General features: G+C 38.3%; 2 protein-coding genes across 2 annotated transcripts; one reads left to right on the top strand and one right to left on the bottom strand.

Annotated features, from left to right (window-relative positions):
* Positions 1–9028: 9028 nt before the first annotated feature.
* On the top strand, positions 9029–18994 carry LOC122672762 (serine/threonine-protein kinase PBS1-like). The gene is made up of 5 exons (XM_043870246.1): positions 9029–9481; positions 10166–10371; positions 10644–10833; positions 16502–16893; positions 18211–18994. Exons 1-5 carry the CDS (start codon positions 9361–9363, stop codon positions 18667–18669), a joined length of 1368 nt encoding a protein of 455 aa, XP_043726181.1. The 5' UTR covers positions 9029–9360; the 3' UTR covers positions 18670–18994.
* A 2539-nt stretch (positions 18995–21533) lies between these two features.
* On the bottom strand, positions 21534–23499 carry LOC122671131 (bidirectional sugar transporter SWEET14-like). Its single transcript, XM_043868229.1, has 7 exons — positions 23384–23499; positions 23081–23117; positions 22780–22990; positions 22486–22647; positions 22126–22245; positions 21821–22015; positions 21534–21548 (listed from the first exon to the last, which is right to left on the bottom strand). The coding sequence occupies exons 1-7, from the start codon at positions 23427–23429 to the stop codon at positions 21534–21536; spliced, it is 786 nt and encodes a 261-aa protein (XP_043724164.1). The 5' UTR covers positions 23430–23499.
* Between the last annotated feature and the right edge of the window lie 477 nt (positions 23500–23976).

Below are 23976 nucleotides of genomic sequence, written 5' to 3'. Positions count from 1 at the left end.
AATCCAACCCACCCTACATTTGCGCGTCCAGACTATACTCCTCATCAACACCAAGATCGAAAGAGTTTGGCAGCAAATTTGCTATGTTGTCGTCATCATTATCAATGCAGTTCGCTGATGAAGCTCGCCTCTTCCTGATGTTGGTAAAGCTAGTAGTCATCGAACCATGTAGAGGTCTTCACCAACTCCCACCACTTTGCAGAAAAAAGCCTCTACTTGGCAGAAGGCTGTTGGAGGCATTGGAACGAAGAAAGAGGCATCTGGGTTTAGCGTTAATGTTCATCCAGAAGCTAACTGATCAAATTACCATTATCACAGAGACTACACGTTGGTTCAGTAAGAATCTCACGAAATTAGGCTTCGAAAAAATAACCATCAATAATTTTCGAATACTACCTATTCCATCTGCAGTCATCTCCTAAAGACCCAAGCATATATCAAAAAGCTTGCAGCTCTCACTAAGAAATCACAGTCCTTCATACTCCAAAAACGAATAGAATAAGAGAATCAAAATCAAGGAAGAAAACCATATCGACAAGAAGCAAAAAAATGAAGTATAAATCTAATCAAAAGTGATGACATTAGGGAAAAAAAAACTCGATTGATGATGAAGGCAAAAGGAGAGAGAGAGACAGGGTGGGGGAAGGGGCTGCCGGGTTTGCAATGGAGAGGAGAGAACAGAGAAGAGAGGGCAGGGCAGGGCGGGAGATGGAGAGGCACGGAGAGTGGAGAAAGATCACTGCCGCAGCCGGTTTTAGGTAAATAGTACAACAGCTGAGATTTGAAGAGGCTAAATCAACAGTTATCAATTGAAAAACGTCCTGTCAAGCTATTATTACGTACGTACCGCCACCTTTTAGCCTTCCTAAAACCACGAAATTTTTGTACATTTTTACCCTACTGTTCCAATTCACTGATATGGGATCGGTCAGGAATCGATTGATCCGATACCTACTCCTCAAATCGTGCCCATGATAGAGATAAAGATACAATTAAGGTTTTTTGTTCACATGGTAAGTTTCAGTACTAAAGTTAATTATTAAACTCGAAGAATTGGGTTCAGCCGATTTTGACTCAGTTAAGATTGGTTGAGAATCAGCTGGAATCGGTCTAAGTTCTAGACAACCCAGCATGGATCAATTGCTTCCGCTTGGCTGGAATCAGGTTTGGGCTAGGCCGATTTCCATTTGTATCGCCAGTTTGACCAAACCGATTCCTATTTCTTGAAACCCTGTTCAGCACAATCTGGGTGATTGATGGGTACAAAGGAAGATGCTAACACATGAAAGAATTATATAAAATAATTCAAATTTGAATTTAGGCTAGATAATCGACGGTCATAATCGGTCTGTGGTAAAACTAGGTACCTGTTTGGAAAATCAGAAAAGCTGTTGCCAGCACCTAAGCCCCGCGTTGTAGGCGAAGTTGCAATCCAGATTAACAACGGATGGATTTGGAATTTTTAATGGAACATCCAAACCGAACCTTGGCAATTTAGAGTCAAAGATTGGGGGCCTAATTATCATGTGTGAAATGGGATAGGAGTGGTGGGAATGTAATACAACGTGTTTGACTTTGACCCATTAGACGAAGCAAAAGGTTCAACCCCAACACTCGCACTCTCACACACACGGTTTTAAAAAATAGGAATTTGGATTCGGATCGGTCTGATCCGAATTGAATTGGAATCGGCCAGAATTAGTCCGGAATCGACGGAAATCGGTGAAAAAACTCCATAAACCCTAGTACTTCCTACTTCCTATAGCTTGGATTTGGAATTCGGGCCTCCATTGAACAGAGAGGATTATCGAGCCCAGCCCATTGGCGTACAGCTGTGGGAGTACAAAGTGACAAATAAGTACCCATTCTCTCTCCACAGCTCTCCACTTTCAAATCTCAATTTGACCGATTCGCTACGCGCTCCTTCCCTAGATTGGTGGATGACCAGAGACTCCACAGTCCAGAGTTTCCAGACTTGAGAGAGAGAGAGAGAGAGAGAGAGAGCATCAGGACTGAGTGCATGACTGTATCAGCAATTGCCGCATGTGCGCTCGCTCGGAGTTTTGTCGGCCGCAAATTGTGAACAATGTGAATGTATGACGCAGGCGAGATTGAGAAAGCTTCAGAACCTAATTATGTTCGTGTTTTTAACTGTATATAAGTTTGACTTTTTTCCCCTCAAGGTGAAGAGAGTCTAATAGATGATTATAATTATGGGGCGATGTTATTGGGAGTGCACACGGCACAGACTATGTTCAGAATACATGGATGGTCATTTCAATAGGGATGTAAATGAATAATTGAAATTTGTTTCAGTATCAGTGTGTTTGTATTCATTTAGCACTATTCGAATCCATTCGAAAGTTAAACGGATGTAGATACGGATATACTATAGTTATCTAAAAAACTATATTTATATGTAAATGGATAAAATATTCGATCCGTATCCGTTTAGCACTATTCAAATCCGTTCGAAAACTAATCAGATGCGGGTGGAGATGCGGATGCGAATATAACACTATTCGAGTCGAATCCGATCCGTTTACATCTCCACATTTCAGACATTCAAGGGTTAGGACGATCATTTCATTTCCATTTGTCCAATACATCCTCTGCCCCAGGACAGAGAACATTTGGTCTCAATTTTTTTTTTAAATATGAAATGCCTGAAATGCTCTTAATATGAAAAATCTCACGACTGGAAATTTAAGGAATAGAATTAATATGCCAAATTCAACCATTTACCCTCCATTTGATATCATGCCCTTTTGTGTATGTACTTAGACCTCACCTTCCTCTACTATAGTACTCCTCTACACCCTCTTGGCCGGTTATCCCAAATTTATCAATTTGCCACTTGAAAACTTTTATTAATTTGAGATTCGGCATGTGAGTAGGTGACATTAATTTAGATGTATTTATCCATAAAATTTTAGCCTTATGTGACTTGCCATGTGACAAATCTAGATATCAAAAAATATTCGGCATTTGAGCTAGGTGTACTCTTTAAGAAATCCCTTTCCTAAATGGTCCTGTGGGAAAGTTTTTCAATTTAGTTTTTGGGGAGAGGATTTGTGATGGTTGTGCGCATGCCCACAACCACTGGATGAGGGTGAGGGAGTTGGAGGTGTACTGTAGACCCTCATCTCCATTCAATGGTTATATGCATGACAGTGTATCATACACACCTATGTACAAAACCTTGTGTTTTCACTTTTTTTAAGGAATACTATAAGGTCTCGTTTATCTAGAGGAGACATAGGTGGGGTGGGGAAATATTGATGTGACACTTTAAAATACCACCCCAACTTTGTTTGGTTAATTTGGGGTGGTGAACTTATAAAAGCTAATGAGACATCATTAATTGCTTTGTCTACTAATGGGACACTTCAAAATCCCACCACATTGGTTACTGTTCATGGGAAAAATAATTTTACTTCAACATTTTCAACCTAACAAAACCCCCATTAACATGTGTGTCCCATCTTCCCAACATGGGACCCACATATTGGTGGAGTTTTGTTGGGATGGAAATATTGAGGTTAAGTTGAGATAAAGTTATGTTTTCCATGAATAATAACCAAATGATAGAATTTTGAAGAGCCACATTAGAAGATAAAGCAATTAATGATGTCCAAAGCTTTTGTAAGTTCACCACCCTGAATTAACCAAATAAGATTAGAATGAGATTTTGAAGTGCCACATCACCATTTTCCCACCCTATCTGTTTGAACTTGAAGAATGATAAGAGAGAACGAAAAAGAAGACAATAACGTTTTTAATGTGGTTCGATTTCACTGGAAACCTACGTCCACAGATCTTATATTTCCACAGTCTCTTAGCCTTCATCTATCCTCTCTTTATATAGCTGTTTAGAGATAGGTATGATGAGGTTACAAGGATTGACACTGTGAGATGGATAAGTACAATGAGTTTTACAGTTTGAATGTACTTGCTCACGATCCTAGAGCTTGGAAGAGTTTGATTGCAATTACATTACTGCAGTAGCCTTCTGCGTTGGTTTAGAGATAACCACTGTGGTGCCCTCATCATCTGAGCTGTTGATCTCCTCACGGTTGATTGTTGAAGAAAAGAAAAAAAAATTCCTCCATCCTGTTGCCAAGCTTGGCAAAATGCGTAAGCTGAGAAGATTACTAGTTTAGTAACTTCGTGGATTTCTAGAAAATAGACAATTTGTGTTAGAAGATTACTAGACAAAACATTCGTCTTCCTATATATTTTTTGGGCGAAATAACGCTACATGGGTGTGTGCGGTGTATTGCATAAAGCCCAAACACAAGTGTGTGCGAAATGACCGCCATACCTCATGAAAATGTGGAATTTCTTAGGGATGCGGCGATCATTTAGCATGATACTGTGTTTGAGTGCAGGGGCAACATACCGCACCACACACCCAAGTATTATTCTCTTTTCACTTATTTGAACCATGCCTTCTAGTTCCCTCCAACCAAACTAGATCAAGGTTATAGGTATCAATATCTCGGATGCAATATCAATCTCCAGTGATATCGATATTGATACGTTCGTGAATCATGAACCGGATCTTAATTATTTAACTTCATTCCATCTTGCCCTTTAGGTCCATAGTTCATTTCACCCATATCTACGTGGAAAAATAACTGAAAATACCTCCACTTTTTCATGCAAGTTGCAACCAAGGATGGTGCTTTCTTCGTTGGATCACATGGGATGGCATATAGTTTAGTATGGTTGCGTTTGATTGACGAGAGATATGGGGAGAGAAATAAACCCCAACGCGTAACTTGGGGAGGGACTGAGGGAACCATTAATAATTCTTTTCTAATTGATTTTTCTTTTTTAATGAAACTTTTCTAATTGATTATATCTTCTTAATGACACTGTAGAATAATACAGTGTATTTTTTTTTTTCCTTTCAAGAGTTGTCTTTCTTTTCCCTGTCCTTCTTTCATCCCAATTTAATTCCACAAAGCGACAATAACGAGCAAATAAATAGCGGTATCAGATCTGTATTGGTCTCGAATGATACTGATACTTTATATAGATACATATCAAGCAGTGTTAGATAGTTTTGCCTTCAATTTTAATAAAAAAAAATTCATTTTTTAGATAGATTTGCCTCTACTAAAAATCTACCAATACAAGATCGTGCAAGTATCAATGTCAGGTACAAGTTGTATGATCGATATCGTGGTGCGTGTTGTTCTGCACTCAAATATAGAGGTATGTAAAATGACTGTCATGCCCCCATGGAAAGACGGAGTTTCCCAAGGATAGAGTGGTTATTTTACATATCCCTGTATGCGCAAGGACAGCGCATCGCATGCGCCACTTAGTGTTCTTTTTTCTAAATTATATTTATCATATTAAAAGTTTTTTTTCTTCTAATTCTATGATTTAAAAAAGATATAAACATAATGACTTTGAAATGTAAGGGGAGAGGTATTTTAAAACCTTCATCCAATAAAGGAAAGTATTAATACTTTCTCGTCCATAGACCAAAAAAACTTTTGCCTTGTAATATATATTTTTTTTCTCTCTCTCTCTTTCTCATTTTCTTTTTGTAAGTCCATACATGACAAAGAAGCATATTTGGACAACGTTGATTTGTTCAAAAGGAATTATTAAACCATATGATGGGTATAATAGTCCTTCACTAAAAGGTGTTTCTCTATTGATAACAAAAAAAAAAAAAAAACTAATACCATCAATCAAGAAGTGAAAAATCAATTTATATCGTTCATTTTAGAAATATCGGTATAAAATCTCATAGTTGTATTATAATGTAATTTTTTATTTTCATTTGTTAAAAAATTCAAAATAAATGTGTATAGTTTTTTTATAGTCTAACTTAACCTAATGATTCAACCATTTGGGTCGACAATCTCTGAAAAATAGAATTGTCCAGATGAACAACTGATTCTCATTCTTTTGTGTTTGAATTTTTTTTGGTAAAAGTTTTGTATTTGAAAAATATGGTTTTGTTATTTATCAAATATTAGATTACCGATGAGATTTCAAACCTACTATGTTTGCCGAGAATCATTCTTTCTCTAGCTCCACTTACATTTCTTTCATGAAATTGTATAGTTTAATAAGATTTTAAGGCAGGGGTATTGGATATTTTGAATTAGATTAAATTGATTAATTACAATTTTTATTATATGTTTGTTATAATTATTCTTTTATGTACGATTGCTTATTTTTACCATTATTTGTTCTCAACTAGGAATAGATTTAGGTACTTTGTTCTAAGGTTGCTGTATTGAAAATTTCCCCAATGAGGATTGATATGAAAATATACAGGTACATTATTGTGTTGAACATTGATCCATAGAAAATTTGAATGGTTTTCCCCTAATTGTGTTTGGCAACAAGAACTTCTGGTAGTATTTTTAAAATTTTTTTTTTGTACTTGAGAGACACTTAATGTTGCATTTGTGTTTTGTCTGTGTAGTGGTGTACCAATGGTTGATGTACCGGTCACTCGACAAACACGATATAAATGGTAATGGGGTTGATACTTAATAATGTTTCCACTGTCCGTTTAGGAAAAACATCCAAGTGAGAGAGTTGTCGAGTTGTGACTGGTTAAAATATGGGGACCGGTAATTGTTTTTTGTAAAGTGTTTGCAAAAAATATTTTATTTATTATTGTTAAATAATATTAGGGAAAAAGAACTATGTTCGATAATTTAAGTATTGCGCCTAGACACAGAGAGGGCGAAATGACCACCTTACCTCCCATGAAAGGTGGAAATGCTGCCCCTCTTGATGCTTCCGTGCATGCTCCCATTGGCCCCACGTGTGTGTGTAGGGTCCATGATCCTAGACAACAAACACTTCCCCATAACATTATTGAAAAATGTTTTGAATGTGTTTTGGTCCATTCACTGGTCTTGACACTCCTATATTGATCTACAATAGATTAGGTTTCATAGTCATGATTTTATTCCATGCTTGCAAGATACATTGTGGATGTTAATAATGTGGGGGAAAAAGTGTAATAAAAGTTTCTATTGGGGGTAAGATGTCTTGTGGGTTGATTTTGAAGAGCCGTTAAGAAACCAAAGATTTCGTTGAAGAATTTTTTTTAAGGACTATATGGGTATTTAAGTAAAATTCCTGTATAGGGTGGTTTCATTATAAATATGTAGAGAGAGTTCTTGAAATTTGAAAGAGGTGTGAGGAAGAGAGGCTGTAACCCTATTCTCCATTGATAGTGAAATAGATCTCATCTCACCGTGGATGTAGGCAATCTTGCCAAACCACGTAAATCCTTGCGTTCAGTGTGTGATTTCTATTCTTTTCTACATCATGTTAGGATTCGTTTTCAACAAGTTTTTACCACTGAGGGTTTTCAGGTTACGTCTTTTGTTGTATCGTCCTTTAATGCAATTAAATATAACTTAAAGGCTACATACCATTTAGGATTACACCACTTGGCATGGTCTTATCGGTTAAATTGTAATCTCCAAACTTACAATCTTCATACTTAGCTTATATATACAAGAAAAGTTATGATTGAAACCCTAGTTGCACAATACAAATTAGAGAAAAGAATTGAAGAGAGAAAAAGAGAGTCTTCTTCTTCTTCAAGCTTGAGATTCAGCCATTGGAGAGGGTCTATTTGATGGAGTTCGTGTTTGAGTAATGCATTCCCTTAGGAACACGCCATCAGTGTGTTTTAGGTAACCACGAATCTCCATTGTTAGATTTACTGGATTGGTTCATCGAGATCCTTGTCTGTAAAATTTTTGAGATGTATATTATATTGAATTGCTTTCGTTGCCACCTTCAAAGGATTCTTTGAGCTGCTGAGGTACCCTATATCTCTTCCTAGTGATTTTTAATATTTATTATTTTCTAGTATAAAAACTCAGAGATACAAATAACTTTATAAAACTTCCAAAGAAATAACTCTTTCAGAATTTATGAGATGCACACCAATTGAATTTTTGTCTTCCCTTCTCCCACTTTTTAAATTTTTTTTTCACGTGCCTTAACCAAGAAGCTTTCTGAAATTTGTGTGACAAAAGTTTTATACTAACAAAACCCAAATGATAATGCTCCACTATATATAACCCATTCATTTCACGTATTTTAGTTAAGAACTATATGCAACTATTAAAGGGTATTATATTGGTATCATCAGCACATTTGAGTTGCGTTTGATATGCAATCTTGGAATGCATTCTAGTGTTAGTAATCGTCGATGATTGAGACATGCTTACATATTCATACTTTTTAATTTTGGAAATTTTTTTTTATTGAAACCTCTTAAGGTGTCATTCAACTGTTTTTTTTTTCTATCCAAAAATTATAAAAAAAAGTCATTCAACTGTTTTTTGTTCGAATGAAGGTAAATGCGATAACTTTACATGTGCAATCGAAAAAAACATGCAAGACAATAACACATTGATATATCACTTATATATTATTTAATATTCTTAACTTTAACTTAAAGAACTTCGGAGGATAAAACACAACAAAATTAAAAAGACGTGTCAAATTCTAATAGAAAGTATATGCGATCTTAGCTTCATGAAGAGTCAGATCCCATTAATTACAAACAAAGCCATCCTCATCTCTCAAATCATGTTCTTGCCTTCTACCACCAACAAGTCCACAAATGTCCACCATCCACTTCTTTTAGTTCTTAGAAGGTCTAATTGTCAAGGTGAAATGTCTAATTTACTCCGCCATTCCAAGTTACAATTCACTAGTGTTTGTCAAAATGTCACTTTCCCTCCGGGATTTAGGTCCGATTGAGTTGAAGCAAAGAAGAGAAAATAAAAGCACATCACTGGAAAAAATCTTCCTGAGTGATTCTAGCTTTGCTCGGCAGCTGACACGTTTTGCTGGCTTATGGCCTGATACTGACTTAGTAGGGAATCAGATTTTGTATATATTGTGGCGCGTTATACATTTGTTCCCATTAAATAATGAAGAAATAAATGAAGGAGAGAGATTGTATTGGAAGCATGTAAAAGATACGTCTTTGTCTGCAATTTTATAATACAACACACAGACACAGTAAAGGAAGCAGAGGAGAAGCAGTACATGATGACTACATGAGGCCGAAATCTTAGTGGGTTCTGTTATGCTGAGCATCTCTCTCAAGGAACCGAAACCTAAGTGTTGTCTTTTTTTATTGTTTGTTTCTAATTGTTGAAATTTGACTTGATTGTTTGTGATTTCCAAGTGGAAGGAACCCAGAAAGGCCTGATTTTGATTTGATATCTCCCTTGTTCCATGTGAGATTCTAAGTTTGTAAATGTTAAATATGAGGGATTGAACGGATTGGTTCGAATTTCGAAATAACTGTAGTGGTGTTTTACTTGGTAGAGAAATAAGAGAATGGGTTGTTTCTCGTGCTTCGATTCCAAGGAGGAGGAAGAGCTGAATCCGAGAAAGGAGGGTGATGATAAACAGGAATCCCAGGCTACAGTGAACTCCAATGTTTCTCGATTGTCTTCTGGTGAGATTTTAATTCCGACTAGTTGATCCGATCTGAGGTTTCTTTTTATTTTTTCTGATAGATTTAGAAACCCCCCCCCCCCGGTTTTCCCCCTTTAGTCATCCATCTAGATTTTCTTCGCTGGAAATTTCGTTGCTTTTTTCGGTTGGAAGTTAAAGTATTTTTGATTCGTTCAAATTTATTTAAACCCCATCACACTTATGAAGAATCATTCATTTGCTTTAACAAATTATCAATACGATTTGGGGTTCAATTCTGTCTGTCTGGTGATTCATTCCCATCTTTGAATTTCGACAGTTCTGTTGATTCACGTTACTGTAGGAAATGGGTATTTCTGATTTTAGTTCATCTACTTAACACTGTAGCTTAATTGAGATCGATTAATTTTTGATCGACTATATCCTCAGTGGAACCGTTTTCATTTCCTCATAGATTTCTATTTCCATTATATATGTATTCAATTGGATTTTTTTTCCTCAAAAAACTCAATCTTGAAAGTGTGAAATTGTTGCTAAAGATTCAATCCTAAAATGGTGAAATTGCGCCTACCAAAAAAAAAATGGTGAAATTGCTATTTTTGGTTTGTATCGTGAATTTCAGTTCTCAAAACCTAACCTTGCATTCAAGTATATTTTGGCATCCTTCCTTACATGCGTTTGTGCTTGTTTGTCGTGAACTTTGCAGGAGCGGACCGACTAAAATCAAGAAACAATACAGAGTTAAGAAGGGAATCATCAGGTCTAAAGGATGGGCCTGATGTTCCTATTGGTGCTCATACATTCTCCTTTCGAGAGCTGGCAGCTGTGACAAAGAACTTCAGGCCAGAGTCCCTCTTAGGGGAGGGGGGATTTGGGAGAGTTTACAAAGGGCGCCTTGAGAGCACGGGTCAGGTAAATTAATTACCACTTCTTTGGTACTGCATTTTCTGCTTATTGCTGTAAGCTTGTAATTAATCAACTCCTATGATTTTTTACTAGAAAAAGAAAAAAAAAATTCTGACAAGTGTTGCAGTTCCAATATCAGTCTGCAAACTTTCAACAATTTATGTTGCTTCTCATTTCTTGATACTGAATGGCTTCATGATGCCTGGATGTGATCCAGTAGTTAAGAATCAGGCCATTTTTGAATTTAGATTGATGAATACTGTGCTTGTTGTTGGCAGGTTGTGGCTGTGAAACAGCTGGACAGAAATGGTCTGCAGGGGAACAGAGAATTTCTGGTAGAGGTTCTTATGCTTAGCCTTCTACACCATCCTAACTTGGTCAATTTAATAGGTTACTGTGCGGATGGGGAACAGAGGCTTCTTGTCTATGAGTTCATGCCACTGGGTTCATTGGAAGATCATCTCCATGGTAAAATTGCTAGTCCCCATTTCCATGTTTATTTGTTCGTCCAAGCCACAAATTTGCACCCTTTTTTGCTTATTTGGATATTTTTTATGCCCTTTTTTTGGGGGGGTGGGGGTTATGAATTTGTGTCCTTGCTTCTATTACATAAAATTCCAGGGTTTTATGCATATGTAAAATATGAGTATTGTGGCTTGTAGATTGACATAAGCTACTACGCTACCAGTTGGTCATGAAGTTCTTCAGGACAAGATAGAGTTTAGTTATTGTTAGAGAAATACATATCTCATTTCTGCAACTATTGCAGGCTGCAAAAGTATTTAATGCATGACATTAAGGACGTAAATATTTTTATTTTTTGGGTAAATTACAAAACACCCCCTGAAACCGGAACGAATCTCAATTCACCCCCTCTTATCTGAAAATACTTAGAACACCCCCTGCTTTAGAGCCCTATATTACAGATTAGTCCCTACCGTTAGTTTTATGCTGTTAACTTATGAAGTCAGCTGGTTAAATTTTTAAAAAACCCTAAACTACCCTTGACCAGTGTATAGTTACTATTTTGCCCTTGAAATCTAAAAACTCCCAAATTGATCTTCTTCCTCATATGACCTGCAACTCAATGGAAGACTGCATCTCAGTTGAAGCTTCTCGAGAAGACTTACGGTGAAGGAGACGAGTTGTGGAGAGGCGAAATCATCAATAGAGCTCAGATCTCTCGCAGATCATATACGAGAAACATCTGTTGGATTTTGACTCCAACCATTTGTTCAGCAGAAATTAACTATGGAATCCCAAACATCTTATGCCATCAACAAACACCAGACTCAGTGATTCTAAGTTTTTATTCAAATGATATAAAAAAAATGGGAAAAGGTAGCAGAGACAAGAACCAAGTTGGATGCAACTTCACCCATGAATTTCGTTCGGGAATTTTATCTTCGAAGCATCAAATCGCGTTTTCTGCTCAGTAGCTCAGAGTTCCAATAGCTTAGGTTCCAACAGCTGCTCGGGCCGAAGAACGTCGAAAATAGCAGGGGATCGACACACAGATCATAGAGGAAAAATGTCACAGAGCAAGTGGAGGTTCGATGGGGAGAGGCAGTTGCAGATGTGGTTCTATCACCGGAGGGTGAAGGATTGGAAGCCTCCGCCGATGAAGTGGCAGAGGAAGGATGCTCCGGTGGTGGCGGGAGACGAAATGATGACTGCTGACCTGTGGAATGAGCCTGAGTTTGGAACTGGGTCGGGGTCGATTCCGTTTGGACAGACTGAGGTTGGCAAGGTTGTTGCCCAAGCACCACCACCACCACCGCCGCTGCCGTCTCCAAGAGTTACAAAAGAGAGAGAGAGAGAGAGTTGGGTTTGAAACCATAGTTAGGGTTGGGTTGGGTTACAAAAGGATGGGTTAAGGTTAAATATGACATTTCACTTTTTGGTTTGACTTAAGATAACACCGTTAGTGTAGAGGGGGACGGATGAGTATTTTCAGATAAGAGAGGGTGACTTGAGATTCGTTCCAGTTTCAGGGGTTGTTTCGTAATTTACCCTTATTTTTAACTTTTTGAAGGAATGTTAACCATATTTTCTTCCCTTTTTTGTTCTTATATATGTCTTGGTTTATTTAAGGAGTGTGATCTTGGCTATATTTTATGTTAAGTCTGTTTTTTTTCTCCGGTTCTTTGTACTTATTAAAGACATATTGATCATCTTTTCTCCTCTCCTTTCTATCTTTCTTGTCTTGGTGAGTTTTTTTTTTTATGGGGGTGGGGGAGGGGGAGTATTTCTTTTGCTATATTTATCTTCACTGTCGAATTCTTATTGAAGTAAACTATAACTGGATTGTAAATTTGGTTTGGATATTGTTATCTTTTGATATTCTTAAATACAGGTTGTTGTTCATAGACATTATAGAATCTAAAATCTTGAATACAACTATAATCAAGCTTCTTCCATGTGAGTCTTAAACATCTTGCTTGCATAGTGATTATTTTGCAAACTTGCCTCTTTGTTCCTCCTATCGCCAGCCCTTTAATGACTAACAACATTGAGGGATAAAAAATTTATTTGAGAAACATATCCAACTGATATTTAGTTTCTTATACATTTTGTTGTATTATAAAGAAGGGATTTTCTTATTGATACCCCCTTAAGGTGTCAATAATTTGTAACCTTATTTTTTTGCCCTCTCAGTCCCCATATCATAATGTGACAATGATCGTCACCTGGTCCCCAAAGTGGATCTTCTTATGTGGTAAGGATTTCGCTGCTCCTGCATCTACTAAAAATTATACCTCATTAAATATTAATCGTTAGAGGTTTACCTATACTTCAGTAAATATAAAATAGAAGCAGCCTTTTTTGGAGCTCTTCAAGTTTATAAATAGAAGGAATTGGTCTTTTATGTGCTTGAAAATTGAAATAGACCTGTGTGAAAGTGGAAGGAGCAGCAGGCTTGTTTTTTATGAAAGAACAGATGTCTTCTGGGATTTGGCCTGGGGGATCGATACCTCAACCCCAGTTTTCTTTCCTAAGTGACATGCCTTGATTTAATGGTTTTTGGTGGTGGATCTGCAACCAGTTGAAAACTGATGGTCTGGTCCTCAGAATGTGTCAAGGGCTAGTCTGGGTGTTGGAACACTGAAATTTTCGAGGAACTGGTTGCCAATTTTATTTGGGCAGTAAAAATTCTGGTCCTTTCCTTTTCCCTTTAAATCCTAAATTTATTTGTTTCTTTCCTTCATCATTTATCAACATTTATGGTTCATGGACATATTCCTGCTCTAGGTTCGTTTTTTTTTCTTCCAGTCTGCTATTCTCATAAGAGGATTCTGGGAAATTCCTTCAGGTAGATGAAAATTAAGGGGAGTGAATTAGAACTTTAATAGCGGGACATTGTTTCAAATCAAGGTGACAAGTTACTCAAAACTCAAAGGCTTATTCTTACTACCTGGGGTTCAACTGAACACCATAAGACAGTTTATTATGTATCTATTTCTCTGCTGTGGCTGTGAAATGCTCACCCTTTTTCCTTCGGTCTAGATCCTTGATTATTTTGATTCTTTCCTTCATCATTTGTCACCATATTTTATTGTTAATGGCATATTCCTGTGCCATGTTGGTTGTTCTCTCTTTTTTACTTTTTGGTTCTTTTTTCTTCCTTCCAGTCTGTAATCTTCATATGAGGATTCTGGAAGTTCCTTTATGTTTTCCTAGGAGGCCACGGAGGGGAAGTAAATAAGAACTTTGAATAGCAGGGGTATTGTGTTGAGTGTTAGTGACAGATGTTCAACTCAAAACTGATGCAGCTCAAAAAAAAAGGAAAATACTAATATGATAGAAAATGGAGAAAAAATATACGATAACAAGGGTCAGAGATGACCACTTAACTCTGGTTCTCTTGGGGACTTGCTCAACCCAAGTGTGGGACTCCCTCACCACTAGAGGATCTCAAACTCACAATGGGGGCTCACCATGGCATACCCACAAGTTCCAAAAATTCATATTATCAACTTCATCTCTTCAAGCTAAAAGATATATATATATATATATATAGATAGAGAGAGAGAGAGAGAGAGAGAGAGAGAGAGAGAGAGAGAGAGAGAGAGAGAGAGAGAGAGAGAGAGAGAGATGCCTTGTAAAGAGTGACCATTGCTTGAGCAATGTAATAGGGAGAGAGAGATGCCTTGTAAAGAGTGACCATTGCTTGAGCAATGTAATAGGGAGAGAAAGTGGAGTTGGCATTCAATTTTCATCAGCATGACTAAATCATTCTCCCCCACTTTGAAAGAACTCGTCCTTGAGTTTGAAAGGGCGACCGGAGCGGCGATTTGATTGTTGGCCATATTCTTCATTGTCGAGTGTGCTTCTTGATTTCGGATTGACAATGTAGACTTGCTCGCCACTAGAATCGGAACTTGCTTTGATACCAAATTGATGTAGCTCAAAAAAAGAAAAATGCTAATAAGATAGAAAATGAAGAAAAATACAGGATAATAAGGATCTGTGAAGACTACTTAACCCTGGGTCTCTTGGGGACTCACTCACCACTTGAGGACCTCAAATACACAATGGGGGCTTACCATGGTAAACCCACAAGTTCCAAAAATACATATTCAAGCCAATAGATACATGTATAAAATAGCCGTTGGAAAAGAACCTTAGAATATAGCCGTTGAAATATAGCCATTAAAGATGCCTTGGAAGGAGTGCATTTAAAAAAAAAACCATTGCTTGAGAAAGATGTTGGAAGAGAGGGAGAAAGTGGAGGGGGCATTAATGCTCATCATCATGACTATATCAAAGCCTTTGCTACACTACTTGGGGTTGGCTAATTTTAGATTAGGTTTTAACTATCTGAATGCATGCTATGAAACTGTTTATCTGTTTTTAAGTGGGAAATCAAATATTTCTTTGCAAGAAGTAGCTATTATCACTGAATGATATCAAAAGATTCAGTTGTGCCCGCACTGACACAACAGGATATGAGTAGTAAATGCTTAAGAAATAAAAAAGCTTAAAACATGTAATTGTTTTCATTCCTTTCCTAAAATATCTCCTAATCCACTACATAAAGTGCGTGTGTTTATTGTGTTCTTCAGTTACACAACACACACACAAAAAAAAAGGGGGGATTATTACAGAGTATTCTGGTTTAGTTGGATCTAATTGCAGTTATCGCAGATACACCAAGTCAAAAAAGATTTGTCTGAGTTTTACAATTTTCTTTTTCCATTTATCTCACCTTTGCTTGTTTTGTTTCAAAGTAGTTATTAACTTATAGTCATTGATGAAGCACTGTGGAAAATATCTACTCGGGATGCTACATTGATTGATTGGTAGTCCATGGTAGGCATACTTTAAGTACTTGCATTATTTGTCCTTGATTTGTAAGTCAAAATATAACAATGACATATCTTTCTTTATGTGTTATTTGTTAAAGGACTGGCGGTTTGCTGAGAGTTTTATAGGGGTAGCTTAAACTTTTTAGGTAGCCAAATGTATGCAAAGTACATATCATAAACTTTATGGGTATCCAATCTGGTATTTGTAGATGCAAGGGTTTTCTATGACAGCTCGGACTTGCTCCTTTTTGTGAGAAATCAGTGTGTGGGTAGGGAGAACTTAAGCTTGACCACTGCAGCCTCGCTTTGTGAACTGGGTATTGAGATGAAAAGTCAGATTCGTTTTCTCGAATACTTCACTTAATAACTTTAGGAATTGGAAAACAGATAGCTTCCTGAGAAGAGTAGCTTCCGTATCTGATCATTTAATTTTCTGTTCCAATTATACTATGTACAGATATAAGTTTTACATTTTTATTCTTTTTAGGCAAAAGGTTTTGTGCATGGCCATGTATGTACACGGTCGTCGCTTCAGCCGTTGGATGGGGGAGAAAGGGAGGGTGTGTAATATCATTTATGCCCCCTACTGGACAAAGGGCCGAAACGCCGTACACAACCCTGCACAAAAACCTGAACCTTTTTTTATTTGTTGCTTTTTTCCCCACCTTTTACTTGAACTGGTAAAATATGTTCTTTTTCTTTTGTATCACGGTTTGAAAGGTATTCTCTCTACCATGTTAGATGTCTCAGTTTCTTTCTTTTTCTTTTGTGGCAAGATGATAATTTCTTATGGTCTAATAGTTAATGATCAAATGGTCTTTGTGCAGATCTTCCACCTGATAAAGAACCACTTGACTGGAACACGAGAATGAAGATTGCAGCTGGAGCAGCAAAAGGGTTGGAATACCTGCATGATAAAGCAAATCCTCCTGTTATCTACAGGGACTTCAAATCATCCAATATATTATTGGATGAAGGGTTCCACCCGAAGCTGTCTGATTTTGGGCTTGCAAAGCTTGGTCCTGTCGGGGATAAGTCACATGTCTCCACCAGGGTCATGGGCACTTATGGTTATTGTGCTCCTGAGTATGCCATGACTGGACAACTGACTGTGAAGTCTGATGTCTACAGTTTTGGGGTAGTCTTCTTGGAGTTAATTACTGGACGTAAATCAATTGATAGTACCCGAGCTCCTGGAGAACAGAACCTTATTGCATGGGTAAGTCACTGATAATAGTATTATGGAATTGCCTAAACTTGGGTTCTATTTTTCCCTGGTTTGATCCTGAACTGATATCTGATTTTAGTATTTACAAAGGAATAGCTACAGGTGAGACTCATTAAGGCTGTCTGCCTACTGGAAACAACAAAATTGAATGTGCAATTGTGGCTAAGAGTAGGGTCTATACATTAGATGGTTGCAATTTTCTTACTGGGTTGACTAGTGACAGACCATCCTGTGTCCTGTATGTCGTGCTCTAAGTATCTATTCCCACCCTCCCTGCACTTATAGAGTTAGCAGTCAATTCGGCCTTGTTCTATTGGAAGAAAGGAATACTGAAATACATGGATTTGATTTTGGCTCCTAAGCTGGGACATCAGTTGATCAGTCTCTTTCTTTATAAAGGAAGAAAATTTGTAGCTGGTTTAATGGTTGGGTGTTCCTATTCTTTTGACATCCTTAGTTAGCATCTGCAAATATTGGCATTATATCTCATACAGCATGTGATGTTAAAATGGGCTAAAACTTGCTTAGTTTCATTCTGGGTGATATTCCTCCAAAGACTACTCGCTCTCCTAGAAGTAAATTTTCTGTTTTTTCTTCATTAGTTACAGAAAGCTTTTACTGTACCTACCAGGAAAAAGTCTCCACTCATTAAGCTGGCTTCTGCTGCAGATGTCCTATCCCTCTTACTCAACATGTGGACTGATTGCTGATACAATGATTTTTATGCTCTTCAATTAATCCATTGATAACAATCTTTGCTATGGTGGTACAACTCATATAGTTATTTGCTTTAATTATCTTCTTAAATTGTATGCATTTCTTTTGTGAGTGGAAAGCATGGCACAATTGGCCTTGTGAACATTCCACCTATTGTGGTATGCATAGTGCATACACAGTGTGAAAACCATGCTTTTGATGCTATCCTCCTTTGTAGAACTAAACTTACTCGCCAAAAGTAAGCTCGTGCAACTGAGTAGGCATCCTTTTCTACTGCATTATTTTGTATGGGCAGAGTTAAATTAGTACTGAAGGACCCCCGATCCTCTGCACTTTTGATGAATGTTCCTTCTATTTGTTGGTAGACCTGGTAAACTCTTCACTGAACATTACCTCAAGACATTATTGTTGATGAAATATTTGAGATATATTAGATGAATTTAACTGCTTGAGGTCCTAGATTTTGAAGGGGTGATATCTCTGCTCCCTCTTCTGAATTTGAGCCTCAGTTGGTAGATATAAAAGCTCTTTTTGTTGTCCCACCCCAGTTTAGTGCTACCAAGCACATTGACAGGGTTTTTGTCCTTGCAGGCACGCCCCTTGTTCAATGACCGCCGGAAATTATCAAAACTGGCAGATCCTCAGTTACAAGGTCGATATCCAATGCGTGGGCTTTACCAGGCACTTGCTGTGGCATCCATGTGTATCCAAGAACAGGCTGCTACCCGCCCACTCATTGGTGATGTGGTGACCGCCCTGTCCTACTTGGCATCCCACACATACGACCCCAATGCACCTTCTTCTCGAGGTGGTGGAGATCAGAGAACTAACAGAGGTGGAGTAGACAGGGATGAGAGAGGAGGTGGAAGAGTTGCCAAGAGTGATGATGGGGGATCAGAGAAGGATGATTCACCAAGGGAAACAGCAAGAATGTTGAACAGAGATTTGGAAAGAGAGAGAGCAGTTGCAGAGGCCAAAATGTGGGGAGAGAACTGGCGAGAAAAAAGGAGGCAAAGCACACAAGGTAGTTTGGATAGTGCCAATGGGTAGAGTCCAGATGATATAACTGCAACTCCCAACTCCCACCGAGGGTCTGTCCATGCTTTCTTATCAGAGAGAGCCAGAAAGCTTGTGAGAGTTTTCTCAAAGGACTTCTTCAACCACAAAAAGCTTTTCTTAGCTTTTTCACCCCTTCTCATTACACCCAAACCAAACGACAGGAAAAGAGACGAACACCATTGAGAATAGTGTATATTTATCAGAGGATTTAAAAAAAAAAAGAAGTCTTGTGTAACCTTTCAACGTTGGAATTTTAGATGGCCTAAACCATCAAATTCTCAATTGTTGTGAAAGATTGAAGGAATTTTGTGATTAATCACCAGTGCTTCTATGTATGTGTATGTTGATTGATACCCTGTATATGAAAGCATTTAGGTTTCCTTCATATTTTGGACAAAAAGACTGAATTAGGCCAAAATCCCCACAACAACAAAGGCATACCCAATGTACGAGGCTCCCACCATTGTGGGGTTTGGGGAGGGTCAGAATGTACACAGCCTTACCACTGTTTGTGCAGAGAGGTTATTTCCAGACTTGAATCCATGACCACTTGGTTACAATGGAGCAACCTTTACCGTTGCACCAGGGCCTGAAATGGGCCAAAATACCCAAAAGGCCAAACTAGGTCGAAAGAGGTTTGGTAACATAAGAGAAATACTTTTTAGGTGGAATTCAATGAATTCTACAGCTAAAGGATTTAGATCCTCTACTGCCGAGCTGCTTGGCAGGATCGTGCTGCCCAAGTGCCTTGCCCGAGTGGGGGCAAGGCGGTCATTGCACGCAGCACCGTGTCTGGGCAGCACGGTCCTGCCAGGCAGTTCAACAGTAGAGGATCCAAATTGTTAAATGAGCAAGTCAAATTTTTAACTGGCAAGAGAAATTAAGTAGGAGGATTCTTGTGCCTTGGGAAGCCAATTACTTGTATTGGTAGAACTAAGGTTGTCAAAACCCAGCCCGAACCGTTAAGAATGATCGGAACCGACCGGAAAAACCTGGACCGAACCGAACCGAATCGATCCTTATTGGTTTGGTTTTGTGCTGGGGTATTGCAAGACCGGCTGAAAATCGGATTGCACCAGACCGATCGATAACAAACCGAAAACTGAACCGAATGAAACCGATAAAAAAACATAGAGTATAAGGTAATGAATAGGTGGATTGATTACCCATTGATTTCAATATTAGTGAACAATTTTTTTGTTGCAAGGGGAATTGTTACAAATCAATGAGCATGAGGTTGAAAAAAAGGAAATTGATTTGTAACCATGCTTCTTCCATTGATCTTCTTGTTTATTATACAAAATTAGTTGGTTATTCAAAATGATTTGATAGTAGGATTTTTTTTGTGATTTCAATATTAATTATCTTCTCAGTGATTATTCATTGATTTCAATTTTAATTACCTTCTCCTTACAATCAATGATAAATAACTATATGAATTATAACAATGATTTCGCTACAAACTCTATTTATCCATTGATTTGAATATTAATTATCTTCTATTCTTCTTTGTTTGAATTACAACATGAACTGATGAACATGTCAAACCATTTTTCTTATTTTTGGTTGTATACCTTTTTTTTTTTACTTGGGAAGGTGAATTGAAGTGTTTTTATTGAATCTTTCCTCACTACAAATTATGAATTTAAGATTTCATTGTGGCTCAAACCCGAAAGCAAACCGATCTAAACCAGATATTGAAAACCTGAAATAAACCGAAATCACACCGGGCCGAAATCGAAACCGACCGAAAACCGAAGTTTCTTAACGGTTTGGTTTTGGTCTCACCATTCTGAGACCAAAACCCAATTCGGCCCGACCGAAACCGAGCCGAACCGACCATTTGACACCCCTAGGTAGACCTCTCATTAAAAACTAGTCTAAGCGAACTTGAGCTTACGCACAATTAAGGCTTCAATTTGACCCAGGGCCTGCTGGGCTAGGCCTGTGCATAGGTTTGCAGATTGGTTTTAGATCAGTTTTGGGCCGCGGAGATCTCTCTGAAGTTGGTCTAACCTGCCCAACTTTGGCCACTCTTTCAGCCCAAGCTCATAAAAGCTAAAGATTAGTGGTCACTGGGAGAACTTGATAGGGCCGATACATTCATGGTTTTAGGTATCGATATCGGATTAGCCATATATCGTCCATTCATATCGGTATTGGTCACGGACGAATATCGATACTCTGGGTACGGGCAGAAACCGATTGTACTAACAATACAGTGCACTAAAGTCTAAAAACCAGAATACGATGGAGTTGGTTTTTCTTCGCTTGGTGGGAATATTGCTAGTTTGGGTCCCGGCTGATTCCGATCCACCGGAATCAACCAAATTATGCCTTAATAAACGTAGAAATGCGGCCTTGCCCCGAAACCGATCCGAATCGATCGATCAAAACCCTAGTTTTAAAATTCTGACCTAAAAAAGAAAGTAGTTGGTGTTTCTGAAGTACAAGATGTGAAGGATGCGAATCTTTGTTCCCTCCAATTCCTCACATGGGGGCATAAATGACCACCCTACCCCTTACCCAAAAACACTGCCCAAGGTGGGGTCCACTCCCCCCTATTAGAGAAATTGGAGGTGCCCGAGAATTGGGGCCCAAAAGGATTCTGTCCAACACCCTGCCCGGGTTGCATGTGCAATGTCGGACATGGTGAGGTGTGAAAAGACCGCCTCACCCCTGCTCAGGCAAGGAGCTTGGACAGGAGTGAGGCGGTCTTTTCACGCCTCACTGTGTGTCCGGTACTGCACATGCAGCCCGGGCAGGATGCTGGACAGGAGCCGAGTCCAGAATTGGAGGTGATAATTATTCCCCACCTCATAATAAAACCTTAAAACTATAAAGAATACCTTAACTTAACGGCACAATCGCTATAGAAACCAATAACATGAGTCAGAATTAAATATTAAATGAGACAAAAACTAAAGATTGTATTAGAGAGAGAGAGAGAGAGAGAGAGAGAGAGAGAGAGAGAGAGAGAGCGAGAGAGAGAGAGAGAGTACAAATGCAGTGATCAAATCAAACTTGAAATTGGATTAGTTGGAGTTCCATGGGAGTTGCGAAGTGAGTTTTACAGCTTTTTCACTCCTAACAGTTAAACTGATGATCATCCACTCGCTTTTTGATCACTTTTATTATTCACCTCATCATCAACATGTGTGGGCTTCACATCGATCTCAATCTGATTGACCTCGGAGCATACTATTGTGGTTAGCTTAATAACATCACTAATCTGATTCTGCTGCTTCTGCTCCTCTTTAATCTTGTTGGAGTCCTTGTACATGGCATATAGAACCATCTGAATCACTCCCATGATGAAACCCAGTATGTTCGGGAGCTATATATGTAACGATCCAATTAATGTCCATTATTAATCATCCATAAACAACAATTAGGGAGAAAAAAAGGGTTTCTTCATAGAACTTAAAAAAATATTGATTTACTTACAGCAACGTGCAAGTCCTTCAGTAGAACACCATAGAAGAACCACATTATTGCGCTTAGAGTGAGAAACAGTGATAAATAGAACGGCATGAACTGGACACTCTTGGTTTTTATAACCAGTTTCTGTTTAGATTTAAAAAATCAAGAAAAACCAATTAATGTTGGGACTTGGGTATGTAGAACTCATCTTTAAAAACTAGCTTAAAAAGCAGAGTGTGTCCAAGTCATTATAAGCCTGGCTTTCACACCAGCTGGTTATTTATTTACATCCGATGTGAGATTATTGCTTTCGCGGCGTGTGTGGAACCCCAACAATTAATTCAAAAAGATAGAAGCATATATAGAAATAGAAGGATTCCTCACCACAACACTTAAAGGGGCTACGAAGACACCCACAGAGAAGACATCACAAGCCCATCCAAGAAATTGGACACGGTTTGAGCCTTTCAATAAAAGGAAGGTTAGAAGAAAGAGCAAACCATAGAAGCCAAAATTCAACAACATCAGCAGCTTGGCAGTCCTAATCTGCAAAATTTAGCATCTTTGTTTGTTAGTGGTATTAACTTTACCAATTAACGACGGAAAGGGTGAAAGGGTAATTAAGATGGAAGAAGAAAATAAATAAGAAGGTGATGAGGAGGGAGGGAGGGAGGGTACCCTCTGTTTCTTGGATGCATAAACCAAGAAAGTGATAAGATAGAGAGTTTCTAAGGTGCACCCAATTGCGTTGATAGTGATGAGAAAGTAAGCATTGGGCTTCAAAAGTGCGTAATATATCCATAGCATTGCACTTAATAGTGCAACCACATAGGGCACTGATTGATACTCCTCTGTTGATTTCTTCTTGTAAATTCCATAGAATGTTGGCCTGCAACCAACCCCAAAATAAATTATCATCTTTGTTCAACCATGTTGTGTGTGTGTGTGTGAGAGAGAGAGAGAGAGAGAGAAAACTCACAAGGGTGCAAGAAACACCATGAAGGAGATGATGTTACCTGCAGGCACGTCAATAAGGAAAAGATGACATATAATCAGTAACAGTTCCATGCAAATCCATATAAGAAAGGCTAATTAAGAAAAACACATAATTAATTAAGGCCTGTTTGGCTGACAAAAAAATGACTTCATGTTGTATTTGAATCATTTGTTTACTATTCTAGATACACTGTTAACTTGCATGGTCATCAGGTATATATCGAAAAAGAAGTGGAAAGAGGAGGAAGAAGAAGAAGAAGAAGAAGAAGACGGTGTAGTGCTTGACCTAGGAGTCCAAAGACAAAAGCCAAGGGATGGTGAATGGTGAACATGGCTGGTGATCAGTACTTCAGCTACCAACCCTCTCTCTCTCTCTCTCTCTCTCTCTCTGAAATGGGTTTTGGGTGTTGTGGAGGCCGGATATTCTATGTTCTACTCATGCATGTAGTACTCTCCTCCCAGTGTGTGAATGAGTAGTACTCAGTCATGATGATGGCTGTGGTGTAGTACTGGTGAGACGAGACAGACTGTGATGGAGGGAGACTCTCCAGGGCTGGAATTTATAAAGACTCGCGATTTGAGAGAGAGAGAGAGGGGGATGGTTCTGGGTTGGCGGTCGTCGATCTTGACTCTTGAGAGACTTGAGGTGGCAATATCACATTGCCCCAATTTTCTTAATCCTACACGAATTATAGATCCAAACAGCGGCCAAACCTTTTGTCACCCACTAAAAGCCACTCCACTTACAATTTGAGACTTTTACCCGATAATTTTATCAAAAAAAAAAAACTTTTACCCGAAAAAAACCAAATCAAACTTACACGTGGAAGCTCTTAAAAGGCCACAAAGTCATCATCACAAATGAGGTGGTGTCAGGCC

Source organism: Telopea speciosissima, chromosome 8, assembly GCF_018873765.1.
Source record: "Telopea speciosissima isolate NSW1024214 ecotype Mountain lineage chromosome 8, Tspe_v1, whole genome shotgun sequence".
Classification (NCBI taxonomy): domain Eukaryota; kingdom Viridiplantae; phylum Streptophyta; class Magnoliopsida; order Proteales; family Proteaceae; genus Telopea; species Telopea speciosissima.
This window is presented reverse-complemented; position numbering and strand designations above follow the sequence as displayed.